Raw genomic sequence first — 12,601 nt, 5'->3', positions numbered from 1 at the left:
GTAGTTAAAAAATTCAAACAAATAATATTTAACTTAAAATATTAAATGAAATTTAAATTTCAGGGTCCATTAAAAAATTTTATTGGCAGACAGCAATGCCCGTTTACTTGCAACTGACTGTGCATGGCTACTTTTGCAGAACAACAGGGCTGAGCAGCTGCAAAAGAGCAGACAGTGCACAAGTCCTAAAATATATACCATCTGACCCTTTTTAGAGAAGTTTGCTGACCCCTGGTATAGAGCATATAAGGTTAAGTGCTCCAAGAGAAGAGCTAAACAGATTATTTCAAGTTTTGGATCAAGGAACTGTCATTTAGGAAGAGACACATGATATGGGCCTTAAACTATGAGTAGTTCAATAAATAGAGGGAATTAGTATTATAAAAGAAAAAAAGATCCAAGAAAGGCCCAGAAACAGGACAGCACAGGATATGTTTGTAATGGAGCAGAAATATAAACATTAAGACATAAAAGATGATTGGATTAGAGACATTAAGAAGGAAGTTAAGAATGTTTTATATTCTGAGTCAGAGCAACTGGAAAAATGGTGGTACCCTTAATAAAAACAGGGAGAGACTGGTTTAGGAAGAGAGTCAAGAATAAACACATGGAAATTAAGAAGGAAGTAGGCATTCAAATGAATACACCTAAAAGATCTGAAAATGCACATCTATAGCTCAGAAAGAAGGTTAGGACGGAAAATAAAGAGTGAGGACAAGCCACACAAAGGTAAAAGCAGTAGTGGTTTCACTGAGTATAATTCTGGAATACATACAAGATTATTTAGGGAGAGAACATTATAGAAAAAGAAGGTTAAAGGCAAAACTTTAGTGCTTTGTGTGGAAGGCGTATGTTTTAAAGAAAAAGAAAAATTAGAATAATTATTATAGAAAAAAAGTAAACCGAGAGAGGGCCATAAAATAAAGGTAAGAAAGAAGAAAGTTTTAGGGAAGGGAAGGAAAAGCCATGCTACATAACAGCAGTGAATAAAGACTTTTGTTTTTGGAAGTATAGAAGAAACAAATTTTGTGGCAATAAGAGATGGAGCCAATGAAGCAGAAGACCGATGATGTTAAGAAAAGGAATAACTGATGGAGTCACACTCTGAAGAGGCTGGTAAGACTCTTTGAGAGCAGAGATGAAAAGATCCACGCTGAGGGAGGGAGTGGACCATTACCAACCTCACAACAGAGGAATGCAGATCCACACAGAGATAATCTGAGATGAAAAGCGTAGCAGTTCACAGACACCAAGTCAGATGGTCTCAATCGACTTCGTAAAGTAGGAACACTACGAGTAGCAGACAGAAAGAGGTAGGAGCTAAAGCAAGGGAAGAAAAGCTTAAAATAGCCACTGCCAAATGGGAGAGAGGGTAAAAAAGTGATGCCAACCAAATTTACCAAAGAGGAGTGGGGCCAAGAGAAGGTAAAACACTGTAGCCTCATCATGTGATAAAACACCATCAGTCCATGACAGCCTCAATGGGCACAATTTTGATTTTTCTCCAATAGCATCCAATAATAGAAAAAAAAAGGAGGGGTTAGCGTAGGAGCAGGGGGAGGGGAGGGAGGGGAAGAGGTAGGGATGGTAGAAGAGGAGGAGGGGAAGGTAGAGGAGGAGGAACAGAAAGGAGGAGGAGAAAGAAAGCAGAAATTACGTTATCCAGAGTTAACAATCAATTTTCCAAAGAACTAAAATGGAAAGACACTAAGGCAAAGATTTATTGGATGCTGCACCAACTTACTGGATGTTGCACTTGGATGCAAGTTTAGTAAAGAGTTAAGTAAAACTACAAAGTGTAGGTGAAAACAACAGCGAGAGACCGAAAGACCAGAGGCCACAATGGTAATCAATAACAATATAATAAAAATGAAAGGATCAGAGAATTTGACAGAAAAGATGTTTTGTATATAAAGTCTTAACTTCGAGATGTCTGTGGAGAGAATGTATATCTACAGGTTGAAATTTAAAACTCTGATGTTGGCTGTCTTGAATTTGCACATTCAGTGCAGCAAAGCATTCAGTAAACACACTAATGTGAGAGCTAACAATGCCACTGAGAAGTGAGTAACTTTGAAAGAAATATTTGAATTCAGTACCTGTTATGATATACTACGGCTGTATAGGCTTCCTTTGAAAATTCTGAACAGCTAGATTTACCAAAGATTACCTGTAACAAATAACAGCATGTTGAAACTTTGTTGTAATAAATGCTGGATGTTTCATATCTATGTAAGAATTGGTCTGATTTAATAACTGAGAACAATGGGCAAAATCAGCCCAATGAAGAACATGTGCCTATAAGTTCAATTGCTTAAATGTAAATTTCTTTTCAACTACACACCCATCTGACATTCAAACATTCAGAAAGTTTCTATCCATTATATCTATTGGGCAATAAGGTACATTTCTTTTTCTTGAAGAAGGTAAAGAATTCATTTTAAAATCTAGCTGTAGTACATAATTTGGAATTTATATAAGAGTACAATCCTAGAATGGTGACATATATCTACTATACAAATTGGTGGCTTCTCTACTAAAACAACAGTCATTCTAAATGTCAAATATAAAGTATTTATATTAAAATATTCTAATTTTGGTCAACCTCTGTATCCTTACTGTAAGCTACTCTACAATGAAAGAGGAGCTCCAGTCTTCTATTCTTACTTATGCTTTTTTTAATTCACCACATAAAAAAAAAAAGTACCACTTTTAGAGACTGGATGTTTCTAAAAGTTTTAGCAACATTTTAGAGGTAAAATAATTCAGTCTTATATATCCGTCTCGTGAATTCTACCCAACCATGCTATGGTTAATTAGGGCAGCTGATTAGATAAATGTCTTATTGATGTCAAGGTCACAGCTATGATTCCAATGTGGCACGCTTACAATGTTATCTAGTCACAAATTAAACCTTTAAGTCTGGCCAGTCATTCTACACACGCATGAATAGGTATGTGGACAGGTCATCACACTTCTATCACACAAGTGGTAAAAACGACTCAAAGTTTACTCCTCATGGGAAGGGGTTAACTGGCACCATCCTTAAATAAAAAGAACATAATAACAGATATCTATGTTTCTTTTTGCAGGTCCTTTTAAGAGTATGTAAAAGTACAATAATTATGACTCTCCTAGATATGTCTAATTTCAAAAGTTTTCTAAGAATATCTTACTATGTTTTAATAAAAATGTTGCTCCAGTGCCAGAATTATGAAATTTATGATTTTATCATATCAATGTTATTTGATCAAAATTTATCTTAAGACCCGTTTTAATAGTCAGTTTAAAAAAATAAGCAAATACAAAAATAAGCAAATGTCTGGTTATATATTCTTTCAAACCACCCACTCACATAAACATAAAAGCATTATATTTTCATAACATTAATAATACACAAGTGAATGGAATGCAGTACATTTTTCCCCCTCTGAGAAGCTTTTGTTTTTCACAAAGTAATTTATTTTCATAACATGCATGAAATAAACTGGAAAGTGTTCCTTTGACCATTTAACATGTATTTGTAATCATTCATCAACATGAACTGAGCATCAACTATGTCAAGCACTATGACAGGCATCAAGATACAGATATGAGTAAGATATGGTCCCTGCCCTCAAGGAGCTCACAGTCTAGTGGACAAGGTAAAGAAATAAACACATAATCATAAAGGAAGCAGCCTGTAAAAGAAGTCAGAAGACACTATGGCAGTGCCAAGAGAAAGAGTGGTCTAACTGTCAATATGGCTGGACGCAGCTGGGGCGCTGCAGAGGAGGCCATATATATGCTAAGACAAGGAAGAGTTTGTTAAGCAAAAAAGAAAAACAAATTATTTTACATACACCACGTTTGTCATAAGCTCAAATTCATATGACCATTCACATATAGGATAATAAAGTATCTATTTTCACAGTCCAGTATCTTTTCATCAACAATGATGGTACATTCAGTCCTTCAGCAGAAATGAAGAGCTAGTTAAAAGCATGAAATGCTCATTCCAAACCCCAAGAGTAAATTCTACATTTATTGAAATATTTGCTCAGCATGCATTATATGCAAAGACCTGAAAAAGCTGCCATAGAAGAATACAAAGATGAATAATTTGTGCTTGCTGTTATCAAGATCTATAAATCCTGATGAAATTGAGGCTATAGTGGAAATGAAAATAGTTTTCTTAGTAAGAAGAAAATCAAAAGAACTTGATTCAAATGACTCACATAGAAGGCCAAAATAAAACTGTAAAAAATGCACCTGTTAGCTCATTTTCAATCCACAAAGGTTCTCTCAGAGGGTGAACATCTACAGGTGACAGGTACGTTCCTACTCCGTAAGTTAAAAATCTACGTTCATGGAGCCTGCATTTATTAGTGTCCCACAAGTCCTCAGTGACCGTATGGGCAGTCAAGACCCTCCACAGTCTGGCCTCAGTCTACTATTTCTGACTTATCTTGCATTGTTCTAGCTCACTGGCAACTCACCATTCTACCTCTGCTGAAGAACATTCTCCAATATGAACTGCCTTCCTTTCCCCATGGTCTAGACCCACTGCTGTAACATTTTAACCACTTCTGAGGCATCCTCTCTTTCCTCTGAACATCTAGGCCTTTGAATCCCTACATACTATCAATTTTCTAATAATTAGCACATACCTTAGGTTCTCAATATTGGCTGAAAAATTTAATCCCTTGAAAGCGTTAGTCCCTCAGTGGTGTCCGACTCTTTGAGACCCCATTGACTGTAGCCAGCCAGGCTCCTCAGTGCACGGAATTCTCCAGGCAAGAATACTGGAGTGGACTGCCTTTCCTTCTCCAGCGGATCTTCCCGACCTAGGGATTAAACCCAGGTCTCCAGGATTGCAGCCAGATTCTTTACTGTCTGAGCTACCAGGGAAGCTGTAATCCCCTGGGGGAATTTAAAAAATAATGGTATCTGCCTGGTACCCCTCCCCAGAGTTTATACTGTAATTGGAATGAGATTCAGCTGGGCACTAGCACTTTCAAAAGCTTCCTGTGTGAGTGTAAAATGCAACCAAAGTTGAGAACTATTGCCAGAGGTTCTCAACCAAGGTGAGAATAAACATACAAATTAGAATTACCAGGAGAGCATTTTCAGCCCCCATTTACTGCCTACCACTTTCCACCTCCCTTACCTGCCCTTTTATTCTGAAGGAGGGGAATCAGAATCTCAGATGCAAGCAAAGAGAGGAGCTCTCTGTGCTCTGTTAGAGCACTCTAGGTGATTCTGATCTGGCCCTCTTCTGAAGTTCACTATTTTTGAATCTTATGTGTTGTTCTTATATCCTCTAGATTATAAATCTTATTCATCTTTGTATCTCTGGAAGTGCCTAGCATATACCAAGTCCTCAATAAACAAGACTTCAAGTAAACTCATTACTACCTGTTCAGGAAGTAATGAAGTCAGAAATACAGTTTACAAGATCACATTAATTTCCAATTTAGACCTGCCAACCAAGTGATACCACACCCCCCCCCCAAAAAAAAGTCTGTTTGAACCACATATGAAGAATAGAAATTGTAAAGAACATTTCTTACCGGCATGGCATTGCTAGGATCCTCCCCATACATAAACTGGACTTTCACTGTTATATTTCTGGCAGAACCTTGACGGTTGGCAAAATTAAGACTCTGAGGGTATATGTAGAGAAGGTTTCTGTGAAGGCAATAGTATACATGATAGTGAACATATCTGAAAATACTATGTATCACTACTACACACTACAAAAGAAACAAATGAACAAATACTAAATTACTAGCATTTGCTCTATAGACACTATGCTATTTTTACATACAATGTTAGATTTGATCCTTAGAGTAATCATTCAAACAGAGAGCAATCAAATATACCCCCACTTTACAGATGAATTGAGGCCCAAAAAAGTTAAGAGATTTTTCACATACAACTAAGTGGTAAAGCTGAAATCAGAATACAGTTCAGTCATACTTCAAAATGCAAGTTATTTCCTCTAAAAGAGGCTTCTGAGAAATAAACAAGTGAGGATAGAAACATTATTAAGAAATTAAAAGACAGTTCTAATATTATCTTATAGGATGACATTTATAAATAAGGCTTTTTGTATAAATGTGATCAAGGTTTTAAGAGGTATAATATTCTACATTATTGTTCAAAAAACACATATGGCAATATGGTAGGCATAACAGTGTTAGATAGCTACTATGAGAAAATCACATATTACTCTACAATCAACTGACGTAAGCCCAGTTGCATCTTACACAGCTGCTGGTAGCAGTTGCTGCTCCCAATACAGAGATGAGAAATAATTCAAGAAAAAGCATCAAAATAGAGGGCTTCAAAAGAAGTAAGAAAAAATAGATTATGGCTGATTCATGCTGTTATACAGCAGAAACCAACACGATATTGTAAAATGATTATCCTCCAATTAAAAATGAATTTTTAAAAAAAGAAAAAAAGATTATTTTTTCTTTACCTGAAGGCTAGTGCTTGCTGACAGTGGATGTACAGGACTTCAAATATAATAAAACCCTCCTAATTAAACACTGGGGCAATGAAAATAGGTCTAAATTTTCCAGAAGGTGGTAGGGTAATACAGAAATTTTAAATGAATATACTCTTTGACCTAACAACCCCATCTCTAGTCTAAGGAAAGAACCACACATATGTACAAATGGGTGTGTTCAAAGAAATTCATGACATTGTTTATATTAGGAAATAGCTATAAACAATAATAAAGAAATATGTTCATCAGTACTGGGCTAATTAAGACATACTAATAAGACAAATACCTATCAGAATCTCAAAATGAAAATGTACAGCAGTATTTATTAATGCAGAAAGAGATACCCAGCATGTTGAATGAAAAAAAGGCAGGTTCCAAAGCAGGATGTATAGTGGCATTACCCCACTTACCGAAAATTGTGAAGAAATAATGGCAGAAAATGTCTCTAATCTGAGGAAAGGAACAGACATCTAGTTCTAGGACATTCAGAGAGTTCCAAAGATGAACTCAAAGAGACCCACATCCAGATACACTATACGTAAAATGTCAAAAGTTAAAAATGACAAGATTAAAAAGAGGTAAAAGGTGTCATCACACATCTAATGGCAGGGAAACACCTATAAACAAGAACATTTCAAAACAATGCTGCGTTGTGAGAGAAGTGCGCAGTAGCTATGGGAGAAAGAGACAGGTACTTAGTTGATCATGATGAAGTCTTTTCATCTTCTACCACTGCTATGGCATTTGTTAAAGAAACTGAATTATTTTTGTGTACATTTTTCCAGAGGCTAGATTTTATTGACTGCACCCTATAGTAACATTTAACATGTTCCTCTGTGTTTTCTATCAACTGAAAGTTAAATCTAGACCTTTGGTCAAATTTCAGGGACAAGACCACTTCACAAATGATACCGTATCCTTCCATCAGGAGGAAAATGTTTGGTTGTTGTTTCTCTCTCTGTGCAATTAGTAGATAATGATGATCCATGCCTAAATCCATTAACTCATTAGGGGTTGCCAAAAGGTAATATTCTATCACTGTTTCTATATTTATAAGCTGAAATATCTCTATGAAAAGCACTTTTCCTTATCTACTGAGAAGCAAGAATAAATGCTTCATTCTTTTCCATTATCTGCCAGTTTTCAAAATAATCAGTTGGTACATTACATTCCTCTAAAAGAGATCAATTTTTTTAAAGTATCACTTATAAATTAATGGACCAAACATATTAACAGGTTTAAATATTTTGCAGTTACTATCTTTATTGGTGTTCAAATTGTATCATCCTTGACAAGTGAAAAGGTCAATTCAAACTGCCTCATAATCCCTTTGATTCAGTCATACTAGTCTTCCACAGCTTCTTGCTAATTCCAGGCTCTTCTTATACACTTTCTTTCCAAACCTGGAATCAGCTATTTCTCCAAGGAGCTGTGGTTTATAAAGTGGAAAATGTTTTTCCAGGCCACTAATTGTGGGTTACTCATTGTTTCTTCTTTTGAAAGAGTTAGGGGAGAATGCTTTTAACATGAAATATACCTAAATTCATAGTGACAATTCACATTCAAGAGTACAAGGCTTTTATTTCTTCTTTTCTATCTTGCATCTATACCATTTTTCCTATGCTGAGAATCACTGCCAAGGACATTAACTATGAGAGAACTAAAACATCATTTAATTACTCATTGTGTGTTATTCAAACAAAGGAGTCTTAAGGAACTCCAAGATCTTGTGGTCATCCAGAAGAGGATGAGCCTACAAAGAAGACTGGTCAGTCACCTACAAAGCAGCAGAAGGAAAACCTTGAGAGTACAGTGACATGGAAATAAAAGGAAGAAATTACAAGTAGAATTAAAGAGTTAAGCATCAATTGCTATTCAGGGACCACATGAGGAAAGAAATGAAAAATGTCAACTGAATTCAGCAACATCACATAAACACACCACAGCTTCTCTATCCATTCATCTGTTGATGGACACTTAGGTTGCTTCCATATCTTGGCTATTGCAAATAAGGCTTTCATAGACCAACTCTTAACCTTTTCTCTGAAATAACTGGTAGAAGTGTAAAGCACCATAGGTATGCTCTTAAAGTTCTTACCCTTTTAGCACTACAGGAAAATTAATCAAATCCAGATGGTGCTAGTGGTAAAGAATTCACCTGCAATGCAGCAGACACAAGAGACATGGGTTCAATCCCTGGGTTGGGAAGATTCCCTGGAGAAGGAAATAGCAATCCACCCCAATATTGTTGCCTGGAAAATTCCATGGACAGAGGAGCCTAGAGGGCTACAGTGCATGAGGTCACAAAGAACTGAACACAGCTGAGCAACTGAGCACAAGTTACTGATAATTTTAGGCTGAAAACAGACAAAAGTAAGATTCAAGAGTAGTAGGCATTAAAAAAATGAAGCCAGTAAAATTCTGAAGAGTAGAGTTGAGAAAGGGAGAAAGATATTTGGAGACAAAACATGGGGATTTGGGAAGCTTTTTAAGACTGGAAAGGTTGAAGTGTGATTAAATCCTAATGGAAAGAATGTAGGTGAGACAGAGTTTGCACACACTAAACAAGAATGTAAGATTCCTGAAATGGTGGGAGAAAATAGGATCCAAAGCCCTTGACAACAGACTGGCCTTTAATATGCTTATAATTCCTCACTGTGACAAACATTTACTGAGTATACATTTACTGAGTATATTTTCAGTATACTAGATACTGAAAATAAGGGAGTTCTTGACTTCATAGAACTCACGTCTGGAAGGAGAGTCAAACGGGCAAATAATTATAATGCAGAACGATAAATGTTACGAACACTGAATGTCTTTGGGGGCCCACAAGGGGACTTAAAAACTAAAGAATCTGCCCACAAATTTCAATGAGAAAATTGCAAGTTTAAAATAGACAGGCAAAATGCACAGCACAGCAAAACACATCATACTTTCCTCCCACCCCTCAACTTCTGCATTGGATTACTACTGTTTTAGATTTGTGGATGTGGACATAACCAGTCCCTTTCCATCTTTTAAGTTTTAGAAAGGCTCACTTTCTCTCTCAAACATGACATCACTTTGTTATTCCATTCACAACTCAAATAATCTGCTTAAAATAATCCTAACTTATCTTGTTTACATATTATTTCTTGTTTATATATCTCCTTTACTTAAGGTCAAACTCCATGAGTGCAAGGACCTTATCTATCTAGTTAGTTGCTCTATTTCTGATGCTTAGGATAGCTTCTCCTATGAATAAATCATTGACTGAATGAATGAATAGTACAGAACTCACATAAATATTTACTTAACTCTTCTGGAGTTTGGATTTTCAAGTGAAATGGGAATTAACTAAATGTTAAGCTATGCTTAATTTCTAATATAAGTAATACAATTTTAAATTCAATTTGCCTCTGAAGGTGAAACGCACGCATTTAGACCAGGTTCTTTTGACAACTAACTCCACTAATAAAGTTCCACATAAATCTAGTAAGTCTTTACCCTGCATTTGTAATACTCCTTCAGAGGAATTTTAAGTTAACATAGAGAAGGTAGATCAATAAAGAGTGTTGAGTTGTTGAGATACCTGACTAGCCTTTTTTAAGGCTGATTTCATATTTCACCACTTTTTCAAAATGAATTCTAAATTAAACCCAAGTTTTAAATAATAAAAATAAAACTAACAGGAAAGCATTAAAGAGATCTTATTTTATAGGTAAGGAAGACATTTCTGAGCATGAGCCACAAAAATTCATAAAAGACAAATTTTAAAGCCTCTACAGAGCAGAGGATACCAAAAACACAAGTGGAAGACAGGACAAACTGGAAGAACACTGATGTTACATAGATGACAAAGAGTTAATATCCATCACATGTAAATAATTCCTAAAATTGGTCAGAAAGACAAACAAACATGGGACAGGGAGTTTGATGGGGAGAGGGAGATTTAGATAATACCCAGATAATTCACAAAGAGAGCAAGACAGAGAGACAGCAAAATCAACTAGATATATTTGCCTACCAGGTTTATCAATATTTTTTGTCTTGCTCATTCAAAATACTGGTAAAAATTAATGAGAAAAAAGAAACTCTCATATCTTTTTGGTAGGGATGTAAACTGGCACAATCCTTTTAGGATAATCTGCAAAGAGAAATCTACTTTGAAAGTTAACATCTATGAACTTATCATATGAAAATATTTATATACAAATATAAATATATTTTCTATGCATATTGTTTATAATCAGAAAATTACAACCAACTTAAAGTATCATTGATAGGGAGATGATTAAGTTAAGGTGCATCTATGTAATAAAACACTGTGCGGCCACTTAAAAGGATATGGTAAATACACAGGCACTCATATAAAAATAAATTTTAAAATGTTAAAGTCTTAAATCAATGTACATATATAAAAAACATGAGCTATACATAACATACTCTCATTTGTGTTAAATAAAAATTACATTTAGCCAGTCATCCAAGGGAACTGGTATGATAGACCCCAAAATGTTTGTAGTGAAGAGTGAGGATTTTTATATTTTAAAGATTTTCAAATATCTGGGTTTCCACATTAAGTACTTTCAGTATAAAAATTAAACATTTATTAATGCCAGTTAATGGACATAGGAAAAAAAGCTAAGATAAATAAAATGATTCCTTCGAAGGTCACTCACCTTCTGGACCTTTGTTGTCCAATAATACAGTCTAGTGAGAATACAGGGCTTCCCTGGTGACTCAGATAGTAAAGAATTCTGCCTGTGTTACAGCAGACCGGGTTTGATTCTGGGATCAGGAAGATCCCCTAGAGAAAGGACTGGCTACCCACTCCAATATTCTTGCCTGGAGACTACAGAGTACTTTACGTGGACCTGTTCTAACTGACATATCCTGAAAGTATAAAATACAGACCAGATTTGGAAGACAGTATGAAAAAAGAATATAAAACACCTAATTAACAATTTCATACTGGTATATTAAAATGGTAATTTTTGATATATCAGATAAATAAAACATACGTTAAAATTAATTTCACTCATCTTTTTTCAGTTTTTTACATAAATAACTCACACTGTACTTCCATTGGCCAGTACTATTCTAGAAGAAAAGGAAACTAATATATTACTTTTTCATTAGTTCATATAAATATTTCTATTTATAAATATTTTTCTCAGTTACTTTTAGTCTTTCTACCAAATATATTAATTCAAAAACAAATGACCACAGTTAAAAAGGAAAAAATTAGTAGGAACATACTATATTCAAATTAACAGGGATACAAGATCCAAAATGCCTTGTGTTTTATTTGGAAGCCAAATCTCCATAAGATTGCACAACCTGGGAGAGGATAAAAGACTCTGCTTCACTTTTTAAACAAAGGTCCTAAATGTCCTAAAATTCCATGCAGCTAAGAAGTTTTGAGTATTAGTTCGTAGAAACTGGGAATCCTTAAATTGGGTCTTAATTTTGCTTAGTTTCTTATTTTCTTTAGCATAAAAATTTTAAGGTTTTATAACATTACTGGTTATATCTGGTCAGGGTTCTGTTTAAACACATTACATTTCCCATGTTGACACTCTTCCACAGCTTGTAATTAGAGAATTTATTTATTTTAATTATATTTCATAACATGTCGAACTACTATAAGAAAAAAATTACCCAGATATTTCTACCCAAAGACAATATCATAAACCAAGAATATGTAACCACTGCCTCTAATCTCTTTTAGCATTATATGTGAAGCGTTACAACTACAACTTCAACAGAAAGTATTAATATTCCAGCACATTAACTAAAAGAAAAAGAAATTCCTATACATAGCCTTTCTTTGGTATTATTATCCAGTTACTTTCATGCACTGGAAGGGACTACTTTTCAAATTCTTTTCGTTGTAAAGAACCTCCAATACTAAAAAGGAGTATCTATTACATGCAAATTTTGTGTTTGAAAAACTCCCATGTTAAGACTTATCATTATCTTATTCATTCAATAAAAATTTAGTTTCTCCAACATGTAAGGAATTTACTGACGTGCTCTATGGAATATAAATTAAAAACAGATACAAATCTTACCAATAAACAGCTTAGAGTACAAGAGAAACAAGAAGTTGGCCGTCTC

At 34.9% G+C, this 12,601-nt stretch overlaps 1 protein-coding gene across 10 annotated transcripts in view; it reads right to left on the bottom strand.

Moving 5' to 3' along the window:
- DOCK7 (dedicator of cytokinesis 7) overlaps positions 1 to 12,601 on the bottom strand; it is a 208,257-nt gene that overhangs the window by 114,828 nt on the left and 80,828 nt on the right. For 9 of the 10 annotated variants that reach the window (XR_009493802.1, XR_009493804.1, XR_009493803.1 and 6 more), the window contains 2 exon segments: positions 5,553 to 5,670; positions 2,100 to 2,170 (listed from right to left, as the gene is read on the bottom strand). Coding sequence is in view for 3 of the 10 variants with exons in the window: in XM_005204517.5 (XP_005204574.1) it covers positions 2,100 to 2,170; positions 5,553 to 5,670 (189 nt within the window). In the remaining 7 variants the exon portion in view is untranslated. 10 annotated transcript variants of the gene reach the window in all.

Source organism: Bos taurus, chromosome 3 (assembly GCF_002263795.3).
Source record: "Bos taurus isolate L1 Dominette 01449 registration number 42190680 breed Hereford chromosome 3, ARS-UCD2.0, whole genome shotgun sequence".
Taxonomy (NCBI): Eukaryota; Metazoa; Chordata; class Mammalia; order Artiodactyla; family Bovidae; genus Bos; species Bos taurus.
This window is presented reverse-complemented; position numbering and strand designations above follow the sequence as displayed.